Source organism: Ovis aries, chromosome 17, assembly GCF_016772045.2.
Source record: "Ovis aries strain OAR_USU_Benz2616 breed Rambouillet chromosome 17, ARS-UI_Ramb_v3.0, whole genome shotgun sequence".
In the NCBI taxonomy this organism is placed as follows: Eukaryota; Metazoa; Chordata; class Mammalia; order Artiodactyla; family Bovidae; genus Ovis; species Ovis aries.
Genome location: NC_056070.1, coordinates 44081701 through 44108867, shown reverse-complemented (window position 1 = coordinate 44108867; position 27167 = coordinate 44081701). Strand labels below are relative to the sequence as shown.

At 44.4% G+C, this 27167-nt stretch overlaps 1 protein-coding gene across 20 annotated transcripts; it reads left to right on the top strand.

Moving 5' to 3' along the window:
* Positions 1 to 2997: 2997 nt before the first annotated feature.
* Positions 2998 to 26518, top strand: ZNF605 (zinc finger protein 605). Of its 20 annotated transcripts, none has more exons than XM_060400687.1 (7): positions 2998 to 3060; positions 6253 to 6271; positions 8055 to 8176; positions 9206 to 9368; positions 17679 to 17799; positions 18037 to 18129; positions 21462 to 26518. In XM_060400687.1, exons 4-7 carry the CDS (start codon positions 9354 to 9356, stop codon positions 23255 to 23257), a joined length of 2025 nt encoding a protein of 674 aa, XP_060256670.1. In that variant the 5' UTR covers positions 2998 to 3060; positions 6253 to 6271; positions 8055 to 8176; positions 9206 to 9353; the 3' UTR covers positions 23258 to 26518. The 20 variants fall into 20 exon arrangements, with proteins under 20 accessions (XP_060256670.1, XP_011952989.1, XP_060256662.1 ...); XM_012097599.3 differs by having other exon boundaries at positions 9104 to 9237; XM_060400679.1 differs by having other exon boundaries at positions 4227 to 6271; positions 9104 to 9237.
* Positions 26519 to 27167: the final 649 nt, after the last annotated feature.

The following is a 27167-nucleotide window of genomic DNA, read 5'->3' as shown; positions in this document are numbered from 1 at the left end:
GAAAGCCCTGGTCCAGGTCAGATGGGGAGAAGGAAGTGAGATAATTGGCCAGAGAAAAACAAAGATCCAGAAGAACTACCCTTGGATAAGCGATCACCTGTCTGGCACACTCCTTGTTAAGGAGGATGCCCACCCTCTTCTCTGGGTGCATATTTCTGCCCTGTTTTTGTCTTAAATAAATAAAATGCTTCTCTGTGTGCTCTCTCACATATTATGCTGTGTCCCTAATAACAAACTTTGTGACTGTTTTCAAGTTTTTGTCTCCCTGAAACACTTGTTTTTAACAGGGACAAGAGCCAGAGAAGCTTCAAATCTAGCTTCTAGTCTCTGGTGGTTAGAATTCCTGGTTTTCACCCCAGCTACCCCAGGTTCATTTCTTGGGCAGGGAACTAAGATTCTGGTTCAAGCCACCACTCACTGCTGTCTCTGTGAGAACAGAAAAACCATGCTTAATTAATGCATTTAAATTTTTATTTAAGATTCGTTTGGATGCAAATGCCAGAAATATAGCTCAGATTAGCTTAAACTAATAGAGAAAATGTATTAGCTCTCATATATAAATGTATATATATAATATATAAATGTATGTGTAATGTATATAAATGTACTTTCCCCCTCATCACCTGGGAAGATATCATAAATATATATAACATGTATTGTATAATGTATAAATGTGTAAATTATAAAATAAATGTATAGCTTTTCTATAATAACTGAAAGGAACAGGCAGTAGGCTTCAGGAATGACTTGACTCAAAACTTCAATCAGCATTACACTACTTTCTCCCTTTCTCCATTCTTTCCGGTTGGCCTCATTTTCAGTCAAGCTTTCCTCATGAAGTAGCAGAGGAAACCTGACACTGCTTTCATAACCTTGGCTTATTGTATAAAACCAATACTTCATTGTCTGGAGCTCCACTGAAACCACATAGATCAAGCACAGGAGAAACCTTGTCTCTTAAAGAGAAATTGAGATAAATTATCAGAAGAAAGGGAATGGATGTAAGGAAGGCAAAAATAAAATTTCTTAAGTCCTGTATTTCTGGAATTACTGACTCCCCTGATACATGAATTCAGCCTGGGACAGTCACAGCATGAGGAAGCACTGTGTCACATTTTCAATGCTCAAGTCATATTGCAATGCCTCCAAAGTCATTCTTGTCTATCCCAGTGAATTTTGATCTCACCATATTTATGAACTGCGATAGGATTTGTAATCTGAACCATGTAAATTATTCTTATGGTCTTTATAGCATGTCATTCTTTGTTTCCTCTTTGCATATCTTTATTTATTAATTTTTTTCTACTTAAGTTCTAAGCTTTGTGTAAAAAAGTACTCCTATTTATTTTATTCCCAATCTTGGAAACATTATTTTAGATATTGAATTTGTTGGTTGATTTATATGGAATATGCCTAGAAAAATTATTTCTCCATTAAAAAAATTATCTTTTTCATAACAATTTCTTCTCAGTCTCAGCTTTCCTGATCTTTCATTCTCTTTCTGTGGTTTTGAAATGGAACAGGACCCCATGGTCCTTACCCGCCATGTCCTCTGCCTGCCTTTTGTCTGCAGAAAACTTTAGTCAAAGAATAAGTTTAATTGGAGAAATGAGAAATGCAGAAACAAAGGAAAACAGTCAAAGGAGATCAAATAATATAGTCATTAAGCATAGTCAGGGACCTTCAGTTCTTTCTCAAGGGCTATAGATAATATTCTGAGTCACATCTTGAGAGCAGTCTTATAGATACCAAAAACACCAGGGTGAAGAAGTTAACTAAGTTATGACCAGACTGTACCCATAACATAATGGATCCTGTTGCCACAGTGCTGAGAACTGGCCTCAAAGAAATGGGAACAAATGTACCCTGGAACTGAAGATTCAGTTCAGTTCAGTTCAGTTCAGTCGCTCAGTCGTGTCCAACTCTTTGCGACCCCATGAATTGCAGCACGCCAGGCCTCCCTGTCCAACACCAACTCCCGGAGTTCACTCAGACTCACGTCCATCGAGTCAGTGATGCCATCCAGCCATCTGTCGTCCCCTTCTCCTGCCCCCAATCCCTCCCAGCATCAGAGTCTTTTCCAATGAGTCAACTCTTTGCATGAGGTGGCCAAAGTACTGGAGCTTCCGCTTTAGCATCATTCCTTCCAAAGAAATCCCAGGGCTGATCTCCTTCAGAATGGACTGGTTGGATCTCCTTGCAGTCCAAGGGACTCTCAAGAGTCTTCTCCAACACCACAGTTCAAAAGCATCAATTCTTCGGCGCTCAGCCTTCTTCACAGTCCAACTCTCACATCCATACATGACCACAGGAAAAACCATAGCCTTGACTAGGCGGACCTTAGTCGGCAAAGTAATGTTTCTGCTTTTGAATATGCTATCTAGGTTGGTCATAACTTTCCTTCCAAGGAGTAAGCATCTTTTAATTTCATGGCTGCAGTCACCATCTGCAGTGATTTTTCGAGCCCCCCAAAATAAAGTCTGACACTGTTTCTAGTGTTTCCCCATCTATTTCCCATGAAGTGATGAACTGTACCTACCTACAACAACCAATGGAGAATACAATGGCAACCCACTCCAGTACTCTTGCCTGGAAAATCCCATGGACAGAGGAGCCTGGTAGGCTGCGGTCCGTGGGGTCGCTAAGAGTCGGACACGACTGAGCGACTTCACTTTCCCTTTTCACTTTCATGCATTGGCGAAAGAAATGGCAACCAACTCCAGTGTTCTTGCCTGGAGAATTCCATGGACGGAGGAGCCTGGTAGGCTAAAGACCATGGGGTCACAAAGAGTCAGACATGACTGAAGCGTCTTAACACTCACGCTTGATCATAAATGAAAAGGATGGTTCGCAGTTTATGAACAAAGTGGCCCCCGTATCCTAGAGCGCAGCCACAAAGCGTTTTGCAACAGGAAACGGGACACCTGTTCCTCAGGGAGGCGCGCCGCAAGCCCCTCTGGGAAATGTAGTTCTAAAGCGAGTGGGACTCTGGGAAATGTAGTTCGGTATGGACACTTCCGAGGCCCAGCCGCCTCCGCCTCGGCGCCGAGGACTGGAGGGGTAAGGCTGTGGGGGGCGGGGGCGGGGGCAGGAGTGCGGGCTGGTGGTGGCCTCTGCGTCCAGCTGGGGCCGTGTGGTGACCCTGGCGCGGACCTGGCTTGGGGCGACGCTGGCGAGTGTACGAACCAGCTCCGGAGCCGGGTACGGGGGGAGGTTCGGAAGGACTTTCCTGCTGCGGTGGCGTCGATTCCGGTCCAAGTGTGGGGGTACGTTGGGGGTGAGGCTGTGGGGGGGCATAGGGCGGCACGGCGGGGTGGGGCGGCGCGGGGTAAGGGCTAGAGGTGGCAGAGTAGCGCGGAGGCGGGAGGGAGCGGGACGGGGGCCAATGTTTGGAGGACTGGGGTTTGTAGGGTTGGATGTAGGTGGCGGTGGTGTGGGAGTCTGGAGGGAGATTTGGGGGTCCGGGCGAGGCCTCCGGTGGTGGTGGGCGATGAAGGGACTGTGAAGTAGACCGTGAAGCTGATTAATTTGGGAGTCACTTGAGGGTTGAGATATTGGAATGTCTGTGGAAATCAATAATTTGGGGTTAGGGAGGGATGAATTGTTGTGAAACCAGTGGAGGGAAGGATTTTTTGGGGGGGCGGGGGAGTGTTTAGCCTTGGGAGGTGGCGACAGCAGGCGCTGGGAGAGAGGGAGCCCAGAGGTCACCCTCCAGAGTGAATGAAGGGCTGCATGGGGTCATTGTGCACTGGGGAAGTGGATTGAGGGTTTGTAGGACTAGTTAAGGCTCTAGTGATCCATGATTTGGGTGCCTTGGACTGGGGACTGGACCCAAAGGGATGAATGATAAGGCCCTTGAGGGGAGTCTGTTTGGGCAGTGTTTAGAGGGCTCCGAGTGGTTGAACTGAGGATTTGGTTGACAGGCCTGTTGGTTGCTGCAGTGTTAGACTTTGTTCCCTGTGCTCCTGGAAAACAGGAAGGTTAAGAGGTGTCCCCTTCTCCAGGGTTCAAGGAAACACCTTCTTGCAAAGAACCCTGTTACCCCCATAGGACTCCCTTGTTTACCTGTGACAAGGCCATAGATAAATATGACACCATATTTATATCCTCTCATCTCAACTCCTCTCATCCTTTACCTCATCAATGATTCGCTGAACTGTTAGTCCTCACACATCAAAGCACTTATTAACCAAACTTCTTTGGTTCAGCTTCTCTTCTTCTTGCAGTTTCCTGAACTTTGGTGCACTGCAGCTTGAGCAGCCTTACAGCCCTGACCACCAACCACCTCCCCCCACCCCCTCATCGAGAAATGGCCAGCCTCTGGTGAAATGTCCTGTCATCTGCCATCTGGTCATCCTGCCCTTTGATCCAGCATCCTAACACCTTGCCGAGATGCTTCTACCTCTTAGGGCCACAGCGTTCTCCCTACTTCAGCACCCCGCACCACCCACAATAATAAATTCTTGGAGTGAAATATTTCTTTGCCAAGTCTGCATTTTTTAGAAGATTCACTTATTTTATTTTGGCTGTGCTGGGTCTTCGTTGCTGCATGCAGGCTTTCTCTAGCTGTGGTGAGATTATTTATCTTGGCTGTGCTGGGTCTTCTTTGCTGCATGCAGGCTTTCTCTAGCTGTGGTGAGATTCATTTATTTATTTAGGCTGTGCTGGGTCTTCTTTGCTGCATGCAGGCTTTCTCTAGTTGTGGTGAGATTCATTTATTTATTTTGGCTGTGCTGGGTCTTGGTTGCTGCATGCAGGCTTTCTCTAGTTGTGAGATTCATTTATTTTGGCTGTGCTGGGTCTTTGTTGCTGCTGCATGCAGGCTTTCTCTAGTTGTGGCAAATGAGAGCTGCTCTTCAGTTGTGCTCAGGCTTTTCCTTGTGGTGGCTTGTCCTGTTGTGGAGCCTGGGCTCTAGAGCACATGCTTCATTAGTTACAGTGTGTGGGCTTAGTTGCCCTGGGGCATGTGGGATTTTCCCCGACCAGGGATTGAGCTGGTGTCCCCTAAATTGCAAGGCAGACTCTTAACGACTGGATCCCCAGGGAAGCCGTGCATTTGTTTTGGCCTGACAGTTTAGTGGTAGCTTTTTCAGTGGAGGAGAGTGACTAGGGTGGCCCGGGCTAGTGAGTGATCTGGGTCCGTGTTTGGGGATCTGGTGACCGAGATGTCAGGTTGGAGGCTGTGTATCAGTGTTGGGGGTCTGTGCTTAAGTTGATGGGTGGCCTGCTGGGGGTTATGAGTGAGTGGAAAGCGGGGGTGGTATTTCAGATTGTTGGAGGGGCTGGGGGTGTTGGTGTTTATGTGGCGCTGGAGGCCCTTGCAGAGTGATGCGCTGTCGGGGTGTCAGCAAGTGGTGGGTGGGCACAGGGTGAACTAAAGAGTGGATATCAAGGAGGTGAGTGGCTGACAGCCTTATGTGATGAGGGGCTGGGGACCACTGGGGGATTAGTGATGGGGGCTAGTTTAGGTGGTAGGTGGTGATGGGAGATAGCAAGCCTGCAGGGGACTCTGTGCAAGCACTAATGGGGCACCTGTGAACGTGAGTGGGTGGGTACCCATAGAAGGGAGTGATGGGAGGTCTGCAGGTGTCCTTTGGGACTCAGCATGTGAGATTCCAGTGACAGTTTCTAGTCAGCGAGTAGACTGGAGATTGTTGAGTGTGGTTTGGAGGAGCCAGTGATGGGGTTTCTTGGTGGCATTGAGAAACCTGTGGGAACCGGAGGTAAGGGGCTCTGGGGTTGTAGTCAGCTAATGGGTCTGTTGGGATTCCTGTGGCTATGCGCAGGGCTGAGTGAGGGAGAGCCTGCTGTGACCAGGAGCAAAGGGTTCTGTGTTGTCTGATTGGGGATCGAGCTGTGGTGAGAGACTTTGGGATTCATTGATTCACACACTTCTGTGGATTGGTTTTGTCACTGGTGCTTGGTGATTGGGAGCTTTGCTAGAAGAGTGTTGGGGACCCACAGTGTGTATAACTGATGGCCCAGACACCCTGGAGGGATGGTGGACACGTGGGGGTCAGTGGTTGTGTGTTCAGTTATTGGGGCTGGGGAATTCTCAGGTGGTCAGTTAGTGTGATTGAGGTGGTCTTTGGAACCTGTGTTTGAGGGGCTGTGGATGTTGGTGATTGCAGGGCCTGTGAGCATGGTGTTTTGGGGTTTGGATGGATCATGTGTGGGCTCAGGGAAGACTCCCAGGTTGTGACTTCTATTCGATAACTATGTTGTTTTTGTTCTTTAACCCCTCTCATCCAGCACCTGTGTGGCCTTGTTGGTGAGTGATGGCTCCTTTTACCTGAATGTTTCCTTGTTTAAGAATTCTCAGTGACTCCATTGACTCTGAATCCTCCCACTTGTGTCTGATGCACCTTCAAGGCTGTGGTTGGCCTATGGCCTTCCAAAGGGGGCTCTACCTCCTCAGGGCTCAGCTGAGAGTCATCTCCAAGGAGTATCCTTCATCTACCCATTTGTCTGTCACATTTGAAGTTTCTTCTGAGCACTCTGACCGTCAGAAATTTTTTTGATGTTTGTTTCCCACCTGAGAGAGCAGGGATCATCTGTCTTATTTTGTGGTCTCTCCCATGTGTCCAGAGCAGGGCCCAGTAGTAAGAGACCTTTAACAAATTATTGCTTTCCTGGGCCATAAATGAGACTGTGAGTGTGTGTGTGTGTGTGTGTGTGTGTGTGTGAGAGAGAGAGAGAGAGAGAGAGAGAGAGAGAGAGAGTGCATGAGTGTGTGTGAGAGAGAGATCTGATGTGGATGTGAGAGCAGAGTGCAAGAGTATGTTGGATCCTGGGGGAGAAACAGAGTGACTGCTTTGGGTATTAGTACAGTCAGCACGTCCCCTTTTCCAGAGAAGCTGCATGAGGGCTCCTGTGCTTCAATCCAAAAGGGGTCCAGATGAGATAGATGCTTCCAGGGCAGGTGGGCCTGCATCTCAAGGACCCCAGGTTTGGAAAGCATTGACTCTGGAGTCTCTTCCCTCAGCCTCCTAGACCACTGGGACCTGCCCTTGCCCAGGAGCCCCAAAGAGCTCCCTGCATGTCCCAGGAGGAGGTGCTTTTCCCTTGGGTGTCACTCTCTGCTCTCCCAGGATGTTTTTCTTGAGAGACCTGTTCTCAAGCACGACGCTTTTCACACTGGACTGAAGAGAGTCCAGTCTCATTGGGGGACGTTGATCTTTGTGTCCGCTGCACCCACACATGGGCAGAACCCATGGCATTACTCTCCCTTCCCACCAGTAGGAGTTCTTCCTGACCTGGATGCCCTTGCTCTGCCCTCTACCACTGTTTCAATCAAAATCCCAAATCCAGTCTGTCTTCCCAGCCTGCCTGGTTCTTGATTCACTGCAGGTCCTCTCTGCACCTGGTCCACACTGGGACTTTCCCTCCTTCCCTGGCCTGTGTCTTCTCTCGATTCTCTCAAGGCCCTCGATCGATGATGCTGGAAGCTGGTCTGTGGTCTGGCCGGCATTAAGCAGTGTTCCTGGGTTTCCTTTCTCTTTCCCCTGCCCACTGAGCAATCTGGGGCTCCTAAGCAGGTGGTGATGAAAGCAGACTTCCTCTGTCTGATTCCAGCCCTCAGCCCAACCCTGAGGGTGGCAGGAAGGGCCTCGAAGGGGTCAGTGTTCTCTCCACTCTTGTTAGTGGCCCTGGAGTAAAACCTGGCAGTGTGCTGACACCCAGGCATAACTTTCTGCCCTCACTTGTGGAGGACGAGTCCATACATCTCTCTCTGTTCAACTGGGACACTCAAGATGCCTCCTTCCCCTTCCAGGCTCCTGCTCTGGATCTCCTATAGGAATTACATTCTCTTCTTTCTCAGTTTACTTTCTGGAAAAGTGTCCATTGATTGTCCATCACGTCTGGTCTTCCTTGTAGCCTGTCAGCCTGTGGGGACCAAGCCAGGAGCACAAACAGCTAAGGGGGCGCCCAGCAGTCACTCCCAGACCACAGGTTTGGACCACAGCACTGGACAGATCTCAGTTAGGAGGTGGAGTTTGTCCCTCGTGTCCCCAGGTTTACCAGGAACTGTGTTTTTGGACACTTCCTTTCAGGGGTACCCTCATGAAGGAAGTCACATCCCTGTGTGACACTGCCCCCGTGGCATCCTTGGCTCTGATCCGGTGTCTGGCTGATGTCAGTGACCTGGCTCATGAGTGGTGGAGAAATTGAAAGTGTAAGTATTTGTGTGCATGAAGATGTAGTATTTTATTTGTGATCATGCTGATCTTATCTGTTGGTCCATCTGTTCCGATAATTCTGCCTAAGGTGATCTCTGTTTTACAGTTTGTGATCTTTTAAAAAGTTTTTAAAGTAGTGGTTGTATTAATTTATGTGGTTATTTGACTCTTTGTGGATATAGTTTAACAAACCAATCCAGAAAACTTCTCCATAAAAATAGAAGAGAAGGAATAGTTTTATTATTGAATAAAAATTAAACCAGAATGTGATGCCCACTTTAGACAATCTGCTAAAAATATTGCAAGAGACAGGAAGAGATGGTGTTCTTTTCTATAGCCACGCAGGTACAACCTACTAGACAGACCTGCAACACAGTCTCAAGGGATCATTTGTCACGCAGAGTTCATCCTAAACTTACTTGGTAGTTGGAATGGCTACTATATTAGCTACTTGCTTTCACCCAAAGGAAAAACACACTTCTTATGGCTTTATGATGGGAGGTAATTTTCCAGCTTGGACCTGGGTGCCGCAGTCAGGCCAGTCAGGCTGCTATCTTCCCAGAGACCAGGAGATAGGGATGTGTCTTCCTGGATGATTTCAGAGACACCTCCCAGGTCCATAAGAAAGACATTGATGAGTTGTTAAACTTAGTTTTAGAAAAGATTTACATACATCCCAAAGGGGCAGAGAAAGATTTTGTAATTATACATTTTCTACAGTAAATGCTCTTGAAATAGTGATCTGAGGGGTCTTTTCCTTTTTGTTCTCCCTTGTTGGTTGAACCACCAACGCAGGTGGCTCCCATCAGGCATTCCCAGGTGGGAGCTGGGCTGCAGAGCACAACGTGTGCTGCAGGCCTGGCCTGGCTGTGGTTGGCTCGATTGACATGTGCCAGAAGCTCACTCTCCATCTTGTTCCTTAGGGCTAGCAAACAGCCCATCTGAGTTCCCAGTTATAGAGAACGAAGATTGAGGTCCCCAAATGGATGACATCATCTCAAATAAGATTCCCATTGCATCTCTAGGCCATGGGTCTCAGGAACAAGACTTGTGTGAGGTAAGAAAGAAGAGGCCTTAGGACTTGGGGGGCATTCCCATCTTTGAACCAGAGGTTCAGAGCATCAGGACAGAGAGAAGTCACAGAGAGAGCAGATTTCCCAGGACTGGGGGAAGATGATCAAGTCACAGGTAAGTTGTTTGTCTTCCAGTCGTTTTTATCTGTGGGGAGATGAGGCTTCCAGGCATTTCTACAACCAACAGGAAAGGTTTAAATACACTCAAATTACAGCCAGAGAAAACGTAAACCTGGAAAGGAAGGTGGTCAAAAGAAACACAAGGTGGTCCCTAGAATCATACAAAAATCTTGAAGCTGGGACGCAGACCTGTGAGAAGTAAGGGCCTGCACTGTTGGAATTGAGCTGCAAGCTTCCTTAGGTGTCCCCAGAAGCTGCCATAGAAAGAGAAACAGGAATAGCTGTGTGGTTTCCTCTGTCAGAAAGCAGACCATTACTGATTTAGCAGAAGCAAATATTTCCTGATGATTACATGTAAAGAAAATGCTTGGAGAACTGTTTATGTAGATGGCGTGGTGAATGACGTCCCGGAATGGGTGAACATATTTCCGAGGGCTATTCCTTGCAGGGATCCTCAGTGTAGGTGGAGGACGTGGGAGCGGGCAGCGGGCCTGGGCACACACCCTACTTTTGTTCTGCTTTTAGGGAAGAAAACCTGAAGCATCTTGCAGAATTGGTTGTTACAAAACCTTCAAACGGCCTCCATAAATAGTCTCTCAGTTGGAATTTCAGTACATTAAAAAAAATTATTTATTAATTTATTTTTGGCTGTGCTGGGTCTTCATTGCTGCACAGGCTTTTCTCTGGTTGTGGAGAGTGGGGGCTACTCTCCAGTTGTAATGCACAGGTCTCTCACTGCAGTAGCTTCTCTTGTTGAGGAGAAGTGGAGTGGCTACTGTATTAGCTTTTTGCCTTCACCTAAAGGAAAAATACACTTCTCATATCTTTATGATGGAAGGTAATTTTCCAGCTTGGAACCGGATGCCCCAGTCAGGCCAGTCAGGCTGCTGTTCTCCCAGAAAACAGGAGACAGGGATGTGTCTTCCTGGATTATTTCAGAGACACCTCCCAGGTCTATAAGAAAGACATTCTTGAGTTGTTAAACTTTGTTTTAGAAAAGATTTGGTTGTTAACAAAAAAAAAGATTTGGGGCATGCGGGCTTCAGTAGTTGCAGCACATGGACTCAGTAGTTGTGGCTCACAGGCTCAGTAGTTGGGGCATATGGGTTTAGCTGCTCCGCAGCATGTGGGATTTTCCCGGATCAGGGATCAAACCAATGTCTCTTGCATTGGCAGGTGGATTCTTTACCACTGGGCCACCAGGGAATCCCTCAATACATTTTAGCTAGGTGTTTTTTGGCTTCTGTTGGCAAAAGCTGGACTGGAAGATGTCTGTTTTTAGCTCCTTTTCCTGACTTTTTTTTGATCTATGTATAGGTGATTTACAGTGTTGTGTTAGTTTTTTCTGTACACCAAAGTGAGTCAGTTGCACTTTTATATATACGCGCGCGTGCGCGTGTGTGTGTGTGTGTGTGTGTATGTATGTATGTGTGCTAAGTCGCTTCAATTGTATCTGACTCTTGGTGACCCTGTGGACTATTGCTTGAAGTCTCCTTTGTCCATGGGATTCTCCAGGCAAGAATACTGGAGTAGGTTGCCATGCCCTCCTCCAGGGGATCTTCCTGATGCAGGGATAGAAACTGTGTCTCTTACATCTCCTACACTGGCAGGTGGATACTTTACCACCATTGCCACCTGGGAAGTGCATGCACACATGCACACACACACATATTTTTCATATTCTTTTCCATTATGGTTTATCACAGGATATTGAATATAGTTTCCTGTGCTATTCAGTAGGGCCTTGTGGTTTATCTATCCTATATATACATACATATATATATATATATATATATATATATATATATATGTAATAGCTTGCATCTGCTAACCCCAAACTCTCAATTCATCCCTCCCTACCCCCTCTTCCTGACTTTGTTGACTCAAGAAACAGGACTGCAGTGTCCCTTCAAAGCGATTCCTATCCAGCTAGCTAACCTCCATGCTCTTTTCCTCCCTCCCTTTCTTTCTTTCTTTTAAAAATTCTGTTGTTTAAACCACTGTAGGCTTTTCCCTGTTCCTGCTGTGTTCTGAGTCAGGAGTTCAACAGAGCTGAGAGGGCTGAGCTGCTGATAACCGCAGCACCAGGGTGATTGTACCAAAGCCTCTAATTACTGTGATGGCACAGGTGAGAACCAGATGCCGACGAAGGTGCCAACTTCCCATTACCTTTTCCTGAGAAGTGAATGGTGCCTTGGCCATGCGTGGGTAGCTTAGCATGGTTGTGGAGGTGTCTTGCCCTCACTGCCTGGGGAGCCATGAACAAAACCTTCTGGCAGGTTTATGGACTTGGGGGTTAGAAGGAGGGGAAGAGGAGTTGGGAGTGGAAAGTACAAGATACTGGGTCAGAATAGGGACAGTGTCTTCAGGTTCCCTGACCCCATCCTACTCTGCCCTACCACCACAAGGGGATTTTAGAGAGGTACCCAAGAAAGGCTTGTGCCAAAGGCTCCAGGTAGACATAGTACACCCCTCACCCCTCGAGTCTGTGGGGAGAATACATGTTGTGCTTCAGGTCTGGGGGTGGAGGTGGGGGCAGCATCACCCAGGAGGCCTGGAGATAAACCCTTGTGACTTGTGGTGAGACCTGAAGATTCAGATGTAGGTTTTTAACCAGGATCCAGACTCTTCCATTCCACCGCTTGATTTTTTCAGGACCTGAGTGAGAAATAAGCTCCTCCATCGTGGACCTGAGCAGGTCAGACTTGGAGGGACTGAGACAGGAACCAGGGGATTAACCTGGGGCAGCAGCAGACAGCTGAGGAAGACCCTGGAGTGGGGTGATCAGGACTGCCTCCCCAGTGGTCTCAGCTGTTTCTGAATCAGGAAGGCTTGTCTCAGTCCATCAGGAGGCTTCTCAAGTTGCTTTGTGAGTCTTTTGTGATCTGGCACAGGACAGCGGTTCACTTAGCATAGCCCTGCAAGCAGGTGGAAGCTGGCTGGAATGCCTGTCTGCCGGGGCTGAGACAGTGGGGTTCCCATGGCTGGGGGTACACACCAGGAGTGCAATCCCAGAGTCCCCAAGCAGGATACATTTTCATCAGGCAGTGAGGTTAAACAGGGCCTTTCTGTGGGCCTCCCAGGACATCAGCCTGGTCTGAATAATTTAGTTCAGTCCTTGGTTTGTGAGGAACTGCCTGGGGTGCTTAGTTCTAAACCGTTTGTCCAGGACCTCCCACCTCATGGGGTGCCAACAGTGCCCAGGCTGTGGTGTCTGGGAAGTGTGGGGGCCAAGGCCACCCTGTGCTGCTGGCCAGCAGCCCCATCAGGACAGGAAGGCCAGAAAGTCTGCATCCAGACAGAGCAACACAGGAGTCATTTCTTTTGTTTCTTGTCTGCACCCCCCCCACCCCCCGCCCCCACCAAGGAGGAAGGGAAAGCTCTAGGAGTAAGTCTGAAAAACAAAGATCATTAATATCCTTCTCCCTCCCCTGTGCCTCTCCTGGTGCTGGGCTTTATTTTCTTTCTTCTGTTATCATCAGTGTATCCCATTTGATAATCAAAACTTTAAATCATCTTCTGTTTTTATCCAGACTCTGTCTGGAAAGACCCTTTGTCCCTACACAGAGGGGCAGATATTTTTACGTAATTTAACTGGAGCAATCATGTTTAAGAATTGATTAGCAGAAACTCCTGAGATTTTAAAAGATTTAAAAATGGTTTTACATGGGCGCTTCCCTGGCAATCCAGGGGTTAAGACTTCATGCTCCCAATGTAGGGGGCACAGGTTTGATGCCTGGTCAGGGAACTACTAAGATCCCACATACTGCACAGCATGGCATAATTTTTTAAAATAATGTAAAAATTTTTTAAAAAATAAATGGTTTTACATGATCTCCCACTTGTTGAGTCTTCAGGACGGCGTGGTAGGGAGTGGAAGTCTCTCCCAGTGGCTCCCACAGAGTCTGAGGTATCAGTGACTGTGAAAGGAGGACTGTGATCGCAGACAGCCTTTCCAGGCATCCGGCACAGTGAGACGGGCCCTCATGGGAGCTGCTGCACTGGGTCCCAAGCTGCCTTTCTGAGCTCTGTGCTCCAAACTGGGGTTACCTTGACCTCTCTCATCAGCCCTTTAAGTCTCTCCTTAAACTGTTAATTAAGACACTCACTGAACCCCACAGCAAATCTGGGGCTGTGATTAGATGCAGTGAATTTAATACCCAAAAAGGAAGTAAATGTGGTCAGGTGGAGCCTGAGAGTGTGACTCACATTGGGGGAACCCACGAGGTTGGCCAGACCAGACCCCGAGAAAGTGTCAGAGTCCAGTGAAACCCTTTGGATGGGATGAGAAGCCCAGCAAGGTCCACCTGTTGAGTACATCCTGGCACAGGAGGCTGTCTTGGGGCAGTGTTTTCTACCTTGTCCAGCATCTGGAAGGTGGGACAGCTTTCCTGAATGTTTTGGCCCCTTCTGACAACGTGGCAGCACATGCATGAGGGCCCAGCCTGGGACAGTGTCGGTCTCCACAGCATCCTGTCCTGGATCCAGAAGGGGTTGAGCCATCTCTTGCTTCGGATGGGGGCAGTTCCAGACTCCCTTTGGTGAGCATCCACACAGCTGACATCAGTCTTGTTAGGAACAGAACTTGGTTTCGTCCAAATGTGTCACCCCCATGGGGGGTTTGTTTTATCTGGGTTTGAGGCTTGCTGTGGGGTCAACTGTAGCTCATGAGGCGAGAGACTCAGTGTCCCCAACATGCCTCTGTGTTGCAACCCTGACTGTGGCAGTCTCCACAGTCTTCATCACGGCTGTGGGTGGAGGCCAGCAGGGGCACACACACACTATGTCAGTGCCAGTTGCACACTCAGTAACGGGGCCCAGGATAGTTGTCTTTGGAGCTGGTGGCACCCTTAAGGCTGGGTGTCGGGTTTGGGGTGGGAGGGCAACTTCCCACCCTAAGACCTGTCAGGTAGAGCCTTTGTAATTGCTTGTGGTTAATCCTGAAAAATTCTGAGCCAGAATTCTCATACGAGTTTTAAAACATGTATAAATTCATGTAATTAACTTCACAGTCAGGACAGAATAGTTCTCTCTCTCCCAAAAGACTCCTGGGTGTCACGTTCCTGCATCCCTAACCTCTGGCAATAACTGATCTGTTCTCTGTCTCCATAGTCTTGCCTTTGCCAGAATTTTAGATAAGGTAACCATGAGTGAATAACCTTTCATACTGACTTTTTGGCTCGTTCTTCAAAGTATTTGTCCTTTTTTCAAAAGGTGCAGACTCCCTGATGGATTTCAGGGAAGAGTTCTTTTTTCTTCTAGCTGTGCTGGGTCTTCATTGCTGCAAGGCTTTTCTATAGTCGTGGAAAGTGGGGGCTGCTCTCTAGTTGCAGTGCAAAGACTTCCCGTGGTGGTGGCTTCTCTTGTTGCAGAGCACAGGCACTAGGCGCGCAGGTTTCAGCAGTTGCAGCTTCCAGGCTCTAGAGCACAGGCTCTGTAGTTGTGGTGCACGGACTTAATTGCTCCTTGGCATATAGGATCTTCCTGGATAAGGGATCAAACCTGTGTCTCCTGCATTAGCAGGCGGATTCCTTATTACTGATCCACCAGGGAAGCCCCTGTTTGTCCCCTTTCATTACTGAATGGCTTCATACAGTAGTTCCCTTGTGTGGAGACACTGGTTTGCTTCTCTGTTCTCTGGTGCAGGATGTCCTGGTTGCCTCCAGTTCTTAATAGGCTGTGCTCATCTGCATATAGGTTTGAACATAAGCTTTTGGGTGAGCATAAGTTTTCAGTTTATTTGGGTAAATACCTACAAATGGTCTTTCTGGGTAGGTCTGTGTTCAACTTCATGAGAAGCTATGAAAGTGTCCAGAGTCCCTGCCCTGTGTTCCCGCAGCATGAACGGGAGTTGTTGTAGCTCTGCGTCCTCACTGTCATTTGTCAGTTCTGTTCTGTTACTTTTTCATTTTAGCCATCCTGATAGGGATGTAGTAGCAACTCAGTATTGTTTTAATTTGCATTTCCCCTATTGACAGATGATATTGAACATTTTTTCATATATTTTCCATCTTACATCTTTTTTGGTGAAGCATGTGGTAAGATCTTTTGCCCATTTTTTAAACGATGTTATAGTTTTAGTGTTGTTAAGTCCCATTAACATGCTTTCTCAGATTTGCAACTATTTTCACCTAGTATGTGCCTTGTCTTTTCTTTCTGTTAATGGTGCCTTTCATAGAGAAAAAAAATACTAATTTTGGACCAGTTCAGTTTTATTAATTACTTCTTAAATGGACCGTGTGTATTCAGTGTTGTATCTAAAAACTCATTGCCAAATCCAGTCACCCAGGTTGTCTCTTGTTTTCTTCTAGAAATTTCATTGTTTTGTGTTTCACATTTAGGTCTGTGTTCCTTTTTTAAAAAGATTGTTTATTTGTTTTGGGCTATGCTGGGTCTTTGTTGCCATGCGGGCTTTTTTCTAAATGTGGTAAGTCGGGGCTACTCTGTAGTTGTGGCGCATGTGCCTCTCATTGCGGTGGCTTCTCTTATTACTGAGCACAAGCCCTAGGGCTTGTAGGCTTCAGTAGTCTCAGTACGTGGGCTCAGTAGTTTCGGCTCCTGGGATCTAGAGTACAGGCTTTATATTTGTGGCACACAGGCTTAGCTGCCCCATGGCATGTGGAATCTTCCTGGATCAGGGATTAAACCTGTGTCTCCTGCATTGGCAGGCAGATTCTTTATCACTGAGCCACCAGGGAAGCCCTGTGATTCTTTTTGAGTTGATTTTTTGGTAAGGTGTAGTGTGTATCAAGGTTTGCTCTTTTGCTGTGGGTATCCAGTTGCTTTAAAAGCAACTTTTGCTTTTCATGTGCTGAAAACTCCCTGCTCTGAGGAATTGTATGGGCACCTCTCAAAAGCCAGGGAACTTGCCTGTGGGGGTCCACTTCTGGGCTTTCCATTCTTTTCTGGTTACCTACATCTGTAACCTCTCACTGATACCACCTTGTTATCGTGTGCATTTATAGGAAGTCCTGAAACAGGTAACATAAGTCCTGCAATGTTGCTGTTCTGTTTCCAAATTGTTTTGGATATTCTGGTTCCTTTGTCTTTTATCCCCATACCCTGAATGTACTTGTATCATGGCCTCTGTAATGCCTTATTGCCTCTAGCCAGAAAAGACTGAAAAGTATATGAGAATATGATGTTTTTCTACTCATCTTTATATTTCTAGCACCTGGCATAGTTCCAGGCCCCTTAATTGCTGGAAAAAACATGTGTTCTAAAGGATAGCTAGTTCTAATTTAGACCAGAACTGCTCAAAGGGAGGAAGAGTGTTCTAGAAAGGTAGATGTGGTTTTAGTTCTGACAGCGACTGAGACCCATTCCTGTCACTTAGGCCTTGCACTGCGTGGGGCACTTGTGCTCAGCTAAGTGGTTTAGTCGCTCAGTCTTCTCCAACTCTTTGTGACCCCATGGACTGTAGTCCACCAGGCTCCTCTGTCCACTGGAGTGGGTTGCCATTTCCTTCTCCAGGTAATCTTCTCGACCCAGGGATTGAACCCACATCTCGTGTCTTCTGCATTGCTGGTGGATTCTTTACCCACTGAGCTCCCAGGGAAGCCCTTGCTCAGCTAAGAATTGTTCCCAAATCCCAGTGGCACCTTGTTTGAGAAACACTGCTTGTTTAAAGACAGCCTATTCCAACTTCTTATCCTGTGGGTAGATGGGTGGATAAGTTTATGAATTCATAATGATGAATATTTTAATAACTCTTGTTTTTCTCTCAAAGTATAATAATGCAAGATTAGGATATCATTTTACGGTATAGAGAAAATTATCCCAAACCTCGGTGGCTGAAGTTTAAACATTTATCTCAGTTTCTGTGAGTTAGGAATCTGCCAGTGGCTCACCCATTTGGTTCTAGTGGAGAATCTCACATGACCCTGTCTTCAAAATGTTGAGAAGGGCTGTGCTATGAAGGTCACACCCTTCAAGCTTACTCACATGGGTGTTGGCAGACCCCTGGTCCTTGCCATGTAGGCTTGTCCACAGAGCTGCCTCACCACGTGGCCCTTGGACTTCCCCAAAGAGAGCAGGAGAGGGTTCCCAAGGCAGAAGTCACGTTCTCTTATAACCTGGTCTTGGAAGGGAGATCCCTTACTTCTCCCCTATTCCATTCAGTGGAAGTGACTTGATAAATCCAGCCCATATTCAGGACATGGGGCAGTGAGGGTTAAACAAAAGAACATTTCCAGGAGCTGGAGATCATGGGTCCAGCTTTCTGGCCACCTGTTGCTGTAGAAAAGAAAGCCTACATTCAGCAAAGATAATGACTTCAGATTTAACAGGGATTATACTTTTTTAGATATCGTTTGAAGATGTGGCTGTGAATTTCACATTGGAGGAGTGGCAGCTGCTTAATCCTACTCAGAAGACCTTGTACAGAGACGTGATGTTGGAGAACTATAGCAATCTAGTTTTATTGGGTAAGAACATTCTCATGTAGTACAGTGTATACCTGGTAACTGGATATGCGCATACCTCTAAGATGTTACTGACTTTGGATTTAAGTTTCAGATGTCAAAGAGTCTTTGATTTTGACACCGAAGTGAAAGGTTTTTATTTGCTTTCTTTGTTTTATAGCCTCTGAGGTGAAATAGTCTTCATATTTAAGAGTCCCCTCAACCCAAGCGATTGGGACTCTCTGTGTTTCCAATTGACAGGTTATCAAGTTATCAAACCTGAGACCATCTTCAGGCTGGAGCAAGAAAAGCCATGGTTATTAGATGAAGAAATCCTAAGTCAAAACTTCTCAGGTGAGAAATAATCAGCTTAGTGGCAGACAGTGAAAATTAAATCTCAGGTTTTTGATGATAGATTGGTACTTTTGAAATGTTACTTGTGAAACTCCGGTTAAAGCTTCTCCATCTTTGGAGTTGACTCAGGACTCTGTGTCCTGGTCTCCACATCAGGATGTGTCCCCTTTGGTGGAGCTGGTGATGAAATGTGCCTCTAGTGGCACAGTCATGCAGGACCTTTCAATCTTAATCAGACCCTTCTTTGAGTTTCCCCAGTTGACTTTTTCTTCTCTCCTGCCCCAGTCCCGCCTTCAGAGGTAGGCTTCTTTTCTCCTCTTTAAGAATTCATAATTTTTTCCTGTTTTAGGTGATGCTATTACCTTTGAATATCCTTTATTATTTTTCTTTTCTCTCCCTAATTTATCAAATTTCTGTTTCAAACCCACATAGAGTAGACTGTGCGTCCAGAGGATAGAAGTCTAATGCCTAAAAGCATTCTTCCTGCCTCCTTGCAGATAAGAACTTCAGGGTCAGCATCCAGGGCATCTTTCTGGTGCCTTTGATGTTTAGCTTCTAAAGCTTCTTGTTTATCCCTTCAAATAGTCTGTGGGGGTTTAAGACTTGCTGTGTGATATTTTACCTCCATTTGAGTTGAGGACCCTCACAGTATGGCAGCATCTTATCTGTGAGTTTTTTCCTGTGCCCAGAGGTCACTGTTGACTCCAGTTGAAGTAATTCCTTCCTTGTGTCTTTCACATATGTTTCTCTGCATGTGGGCTTTTGTGCACACTTTTTCAATTAGATATCCTCCCCCTCTTTAAGCTCTATTTTTTCACTTCCACAGTGTTTCTTGACTCCCAGCATTTTCTGAAATCTCTACCTATTGAACAGTATTGTAGGAACCTGGGCCTGATCACACATTATCTATAATTTCTTAACTAATTAGGTCTTGAGGTTTTTTTCCTACATAGAAAGATGGTAACTAACTTATTATTCTCTGTTCTCTATGACATTTATGCTGTATAATTACTAAATATTTCATTAATTGGTGATTGTGAGGCCAGATAAAGCAGGATCTGTCTTATTTATCAAATAATTTCTTTAGTACAAAGGTTTTCCTCTAAGTAAATGTTTCAGCTTATTTGGGAAAATACTTCAAATTACAGATGTCTGGGCACCATTCACATGGATGATTAGGACTGGGTATGCGTAGTTTGAAAAGCTGTCAAGATAGACTTTATGTTCCTCTGTTAATTTAGAACCACCGCTGTTTTGTGAAATGAGAGGAGTTGAGATAAAGTATGAGTCATGAGATAACATTACAGGACCAGGGAATTTTAATTTAGAAGGTAATATGAAATAATTCATTGTTTGAACATAATACATTTGTGTCAAAATACAAAGTTAATTATCAGGATTAACTATATAGAAAGGAATTGCTTTAGAAGTTTAATGATAAGTGAATAGGGTTGTATTGAGGGCTTATTATGTACTATGTAGTGGGAGTACATCAGTGAAAAACTCAAACCTGTTCCCTACCTTCAGTACATTCCAGTGGGAGAGACAGAAGTAAGGTGATTACCTATCTGATAAGTGCTATGAAGAGAATAAATGGGGTGTTTGTTAGTGTGCCCTTAAAATGATATGAAATAGGCATACTGGAAGCTGGGCAGGGAGAGGCTTTTGGGGTCAGTGGGGGCAGGGAGGAGCCCAGTGTTGTGAGAGGAAATTGAGGGCTGGAAGGAGCCAGGCATGCAGGGGTGTGTATGCTGTTTTAAAAGCCCAGATTTATCAAAGGTTTTTAAGCAAGAGGTTTAAGCAAAAGGTCAGAGTACATTTTCTAAAGATTGCTGTGTGGAGACTAGAATTGGGAGGGCGTGAGCCTGGAAGTGAGAATATCAACTGAAAAATAGGATGAAATGAAGGCTGAATGGATCAGAGTGTAATGGAAACAGAGACGTGGGGAAACAGACCAGTACCCCTACCAAGGATGATACTAGTAAAACATGGTCTGTGTGTTTGCCAAAGTGCCAAGATTTTAAAAAAATTTCTTTAATATGTTATTGGTGTAGTTTAACCTCAGTATGGTTTTATATCATTTAACTTATTAATTTGGATATATATCTTAATCTTATTCCTTGATTTGAATTAAAATTTATTTTTCTTTACTCTTATATTTCATGAAACAATTTTTTATAAACTCTTAAAGAGTATAGAAATGGTATCTAACTTCCCTCTCTAGTTTTTAAAATGCCCATGAACAGTGTTATCTTGTACTCATTGAAGCTCAAAATGTTGAATCTTTTTTTCCCTCCTCCATATCTACAGCTCTAGGTAGCTCTTCCTCTGAAATTCTGATATATCTGAGAGTTGTTAGATGAGGCTTTTTCTCTCCCCAGATAAATTATCCTACAAAAAAGGAGTGATTGCTTTATATTTGAGATCTTGCCATATTTTTTTCATCTTGGGAGTATTATCTCACAATTCCTAGTAAAGAATATCATAAAGTAAACAAACTTAAAAGATCATTAATGGAGATCACAGATAACTGTACTTACAGGTAAAAAAACTGTCCTAATGTTATGCAAAGCATAATTATGGTTTTGAGTAATTTGCATCATATACAGATGCAGTATATAGATGATGATTCAATTAAAGTATCAGAAACCTTAATAAAGGTGTTGATGCTGAGCTCTGGAGAACTCTTAGATAATTCCAAAAAAGTAGTTCTCATGATGGTGAAGTTACAGATATCAGTGATTTGGGTGATGATTTTGAATGAGGATGCCTTTTGAATGTACTAATAGTACAGAAAACTAACATATCTCACCTTTCAGACATGAAAGTTGATATCCTGCATTTGCTGCCATTATATTCAGTGTTTCTTCCTGTGTGACATTCAGCACTGTGTATTAATCTTGCTCTTCTCTGTACTGTGATACTCAGTACTTCTGATACTGTAATACTCAGAAGTACTCAGTCTTCTCTCATGGGAGTACCTACTTGCCCTTTTCTGATTTCTGTTAATAATGTCTGGGCATATAGAAGATAATCAGTAGGTTATTGTGAAATGAGCACAGTGTTTGATTAGAAATTGCTTGTCTTTTTTATCTCATCATGATCACTTGACTATATTTCATCTTGCTTATTTTAAAGTTTGTGTTTATAAACATTTGTAATTTCAAAATCTGTTTTCACTTCTATTAAAAAGTTCAAAGCCTAATAAGTAGATATTGTATGTGGGAAAATTTTTTGTTTTATGGGCTGGGCTCATGCTCCATTTCCGATTTGTTCAATAAGCTTAATGTTTAGGGAAATTTACACAGTATGGTTCATTTTTTCCTTTTTAGAAAAAGTCTGGCTAGATAATAATCTCAAAATGTGGCATCAGGATAATCAAGACAAGCTTAAAAGTTTGGAGAGAGGCCATGAATATGACATCTTTGAGAGAATGTTTCATTTAGGCATTAACTTTGATCATTTAGAAATGAGATCCCATAAATGTGGCACAGGTGAAAAAAGTCTGAAGCATCCTTTTGATTTTCTTATTCCAAAAAGTAACTGTGAAAGAAAGAAACTTGATGAGCTTAATAGGAAATTATTATTTTGTATTAAACCTGCCAGAACTTATGGTGGAATAAAATACTCTGATGGCAATACATGTAGAAAAGTCAGCAGTAAAGAGCCAGGACTCATTATGAGCCATATAGCACACACAGGAGTCTGTTTGTGCATGGAATGTGGCAAGGTTTTTAACAAAAAGTCACAGCTCATTATACATCAAAGAACTCATACAGGAGAGAAGCCCTATGGATGCCGGGACTGTGGGAAAGCTTTCTCCCAGAAGTCATTGCTCACTATTCATCAAAGGACTCATTCAGGAGAAAAACCATATGGGTGTGGGGAATGTCAGAAAGCTTTCAGTAGGAAGTCACTGCTCATTTTACATCAGAGAACTCACACAGGAGAGAAGCCCTATGGCTGCAGTGACTGCGGGAAAGCCTTCAGCAGGAAGTCACAGCTTAAAAGACATCAGATAACCCATACGATAGAGAAGCCCTATGGCTGCAGTGACTGTGGGAAAGTCTTCTCCCAGAAATTAAAGCTCATTACACATCAGAGGACACACACAGGCGAGAAGCCCTACAGATGTAGTGATTGTGGAAAAGCCTTCTTTTGGAAGTCACAGCTTATTACTCATCAGAGGGTTCATACGGGGAAGAAGCCATATGCTTGTAGTGAGTGTAAAAAAGCCTTCAGCAGGAACTCACTCCTCATTAGGCATCAGAGGATCCATACAGGAGAGAAACCCTATGAATGCAGTGAATGTGGTGAAGCCTTCATCAGAAAACCACAACTTGTTAAACATCAAATGACTCATACAGGAGAGAAGAACTATCAGTGCAGTAATTGTGAGGAAGCCTTCTTTAAGAAGTCAGAACTAATTAAACATCAAAAGGTTCATTTAGGACAAAAACCCTATGGATGTGTTGAATGTGGAAAAACCTTCTTTGGAAAGTCACAGCTCCTGACACATCAAAGAACTCACACTGGAGAGAAACCTTATGAATGTAGTGCCTGTGGGAAAGCCTTCACTCAGAAGTCCAGCCTGGTGTCCCATCAGAGGACACATACAGGGGAGAAACCTTATGAATGCAGTGAATGTGGGAAAACCTTCAGTGAGAAGTCAAGTCTCATTCACCATCAGAGAACCCATACTGGAGAAAAACCCTTCGAATGTGGTGAGTGTAGGAAAGCTTTTGCCTGGAAGCCACAGCTTCTTAGGCATCAGAGAATTCATACAGGGGAGAAACCCTATGGATGCAGTGAATGTGGAAAGGCATTTGTTCAGAAAGTACAGCTCATTAAACATCAGAGAAATCATACAGGAGAGAAGACCTATGGATGCAATGACTGTGCAAAAGCTTTCTTTGAGAAGGCACAGCTCATTATACATCAGAGAATTCATACAGGAGAGAGACCCTATAAATGTGAGGAATGTGGGAAGTCTTTCACTAGGAAGTCGCACCTTATGAGGCATCAGAGGATCCATACAGGGGATAAGTACTGTGGATGCAGTGAATGTGGGACTGTCTTCCACAGGAAGGCGCAGCTCCTGGTTCATCAGAGAAGTCATATGCTGTAGACATGGGGTGAATGTGGTGAGTGTGGGGAGTCTGCCATCAGACGTCAGGCCCCTGACACTCCAAGGACATGTATGGGAGAGAAACTCTGTCACTGCAGTGACTGTCTCACCACATAGAATTTAGAAAGAGAACCTTTTTTTTTTGTTTGTTTGTTTTGTTAAGTAGATGATATAGGAAAGTCTTCTCCCAGGAAACACAACTTGTGACATATTGATGGCTCCTCAGTGTGGAAGTCTTATCAGTATTGTGATAAGTATAGACCTTTCAGTCAAAAGTGCCAGGCTATTAAATTTTAGAAGACCTAAACAGGGGAAAAACTCAATTGTTGTAACGAGTGAGTGAAAATTTCACTGGGAAATGGTAGCTCAGAGTACACTAGATAATACATTCCCAAAGGAAGTAACTTATGTATTAGAGGTCTCATGCAGAGGAGTAGCCCTAGTACACTGAAGAATTTGATAAACATGATCCCTGTTGAAGTAATTCTTTAAGGAGGTTATGTTTACTGTATATAAATTATTGTAAGGAAATAGGCATTTAAAAGTGGTAGCTGTGTTTGAAGTGTGAAGACTTCTTTCTGCTTTCTGCTAGGGTGGTATAATAAGAACCACATAAACTCTCCTGCTTTAAACAGCTAGGAACTACCATTCATGAAATAGTGGTTTTTAGACATATGTCAAGTGCAGGTTTATGATTCCTGGCAGGAGGTGGACAAAGTGAGTACAGCCCCACAACTGCCCAGCCTACTCCCTGGGGGCATTGTCAAGGCTGCAGGTCAGGGAGTTGAATGAACATGGTCTTGCTGAACTGAAGAGGGTTTCTGAGTTGGCATTTGAGGGGCCTCTGTAGCTAGAATTTTCAGGTGAAGGGTGCTGGGTAAGAAGGAGCTTCCCAAAGAGAAAGCTGCATAAATCCTCAGTGAGTCCCTTTTGAGTATTTGGCTTTAGTCCTTATTTGCATGTGTGTTGAAGAAAACTGAGACTCTGAGAGCAGCTGGGCAGCAGGGAGCTGAACAAGCCCTGGAGCTTAGCACAGGCTGAGACAGTTTGTGTTCCCACCAGCCACTTGGAGGGGCATCAAGGGGAGTTCCCAGAACAGTGTTGTCTTGGGGAGGGTGGAGAGTCACTTAACCTAGATTCAGAGCTACTCTGGACCCACACTGTCTGACATCCAGAAACTTACCTGGCACATCAAGAGGCAGAAACATATGACTTGTAACTTCAAGAAAAATCAGTCAATAGAATGAGGAAAGACTGAATTGATGGGAATTAGTAGACAAGTATATTCAAATAGCTATTGTAAGTATAAAGTAGAAGAAAACATGAATTTGATGAAACCCGAAGTGTAAGATACACTTTTAAAAGCTCAAATGGAACTTCTCAGGTTGAGAACAACTCTGAAAAATAAAAAATAAAAAAACCCAACTGGAATTAAGAACATATTAGACATAGAAGAAGGAAAGAAATCAATGAATTTGAAGAATAAGAATGAAAATTATCAAATGATATACACAGAGAAGAACACTGTGGGTGGGGGGAAAGGAGGACAGGAAATTAGTTAAAAGTGGTGTAATATACATATAATGGAAGGTCTAGAGGAGAGAAGTGAGAGGGGGCAGAAAAGGATTTGAATAAATGATGGCTGAAAAATACCCACATATGATGAAAAGTGTAAACACACATATTCAAGAAGTTCAAAGAACCCAACTCAGAAGAAACATAAAGATATGCCAATGGACATCACAGTCAGTTGATGAAAACTGGAGTTAAAGAGAACAATTGTTGGGAATTCCCTGGTGGCCCAGTGGCTGGGAGTCTGTCTTCCAATTCAGGGAGTGAAGGTTCAGTCCCTTGTTGGGAAACTGAGATCCCCCATGACGTGTGGCCCGGTCAAAAAAAAATTTTTTTTTAAATTGAGCAATTGTAAAATGCCTGGAGAAAAAAGGACAAGAGACACCCACAGAGCAAAGAATTACAATATACTTCTGGTCAGAAACTATGCAAACTATAGGACACCAGAGTGACGCTGTTAAATTACAAAAGAAAATAAAGAACCTCCCCTGCCCCACAGCCTGGAGTTCAATTGCCTGTCAAAAACATCTTTCAAAAATGAAAGCAAAAAGGACTTCAAAAAAGCAAAATCAGAGAGAGTTCCTGCCTTCAGGAACCATTGAAGGAAGTTTGGGGACAGCAGGAGAGCATCACTCTGGAAATGAAAGGCTCTGGAAATGGTGAATGCATGGGTGAATATGAAAGATTTTTTTCTTTATTTTAAAATCCTTTAGAAAGGTAATGAACTGCTTTAAACCAAAGTAATGACAGCATACTTTGGGTTAAGATCTACTTAGAAGTAAAGTGCTACAGTAGTACTTAAGTATGAATCTATAAAGATAGTTGAAGAGACTTGTGTTGTCTGAGTCAGAGATGTGGGATGACTTGTATCTATAGCAGCTACATGATGAAAAGTGTCTGTGTTATGGATCTGTACATGTGCTCATGTTCTGAGTGTTCTCCATGTCCACACCATTTTCCTCCTTTCTCTGTATGCCCAGAGGGAGTGCACTGCTTCCTGGGATTCCTGCTTAGGTTTGGACAGGTGAGGTGTGTGTCACCCCTGCTTCTCTCCTGCTGGCACACATCTGGGGGTGTCTATCCATGTGGCTGAAGCTCCCATGTTCACCACAGACCCTCCCCCTGCTCATCAGACATAAGGGTGTTAACTGCTTCTGGGGACTTCACCATCCCTGGTTGATTTTCTTAATTCTGGACACACTTCTGTAAATAGTTTGTTTATTAAATATTCTTGAGTTAATGATTTTGAGTATAACGTTTGTTACAAATGATGAACGTTTGACCAAATTTTGAGTATCAGTTACTGGCCCATGGGGCATAGGCTGACATCTGTTGAGATTTCTCACACTCAAGATTGGTATTTTCTCTTTGTGTTTTAATAATTCAGTAAAAATTATACATTCTTTGTGTGTTTTGTTTTGCTGCGAACATAAATGACTCTGGAGATTGTTACCATCTGCTCCATATGCTGGTGGTCTTGCAGCAATAGACTGAAACATCATGAGGTCTTTGTGCTACCTCTGGGTTGGTTGACCTTACAAGAAAGCATTATTATTTTTGTTAAATATGTATGGACAAGAAAAAGGTAACTCATTACTGAGTGAAGAAAGAAAGGAATGATGTACTGTACTTCCCTGTATTCTTATTTTAAAAACTTGTTCTGTGCAATTAAAATACTCTTGTTCCATATTTGGCTTTTTTTTTTATTATTATGTATAATTCACACAGTCTGTCATCCATACACACGATTTCCCATTTCAGGATTCAGAATCACCCCCAGAGAACCTCTTCAAAGGCTCCCTACTAGGTTCCATCACAGACACCATGCCAAATTGAAAATCAACTTTTCTAAGATTAAAACAGAGGTTCTTCAGGTATAGATTCATGTGTGTGTGTGTGTCTGACTCTTTGTGGCCCCATGGACTGTAGCCTCCCCAGGCTCCTCTGTTTATGGGATTTCCCAGGCAAGAAAACTGGAGTGGGTTGCCATTTTTTTTTCCAGAGGATCTTACCAACCCAGGGATTGAACCAGCATCTCCTGCATAGGCAGATGGATTCTTTATCACTGAGCCACTTGGTAAACCCTACATGAAGCATAATAAGTTAGGCTGAAGTAGACTGTTAAAGAGGCCAACATAGGTCCAGTGTAGCACCCTCCCTGTCGTTTATCAGATATCCTTTTGCACCCAGTCATTCTCTGCTACTGCACACAAGTGGCCTGTCTGTAATAGTGCTCTGTGATCTGTTTATGATAGTGAAATGGTTTCCCCCATTGAGATTCTCCCCTGATCCTTATTGGCCACATAGTGAAGGGAAAAGCCCTTCTCACTCTGGTTAT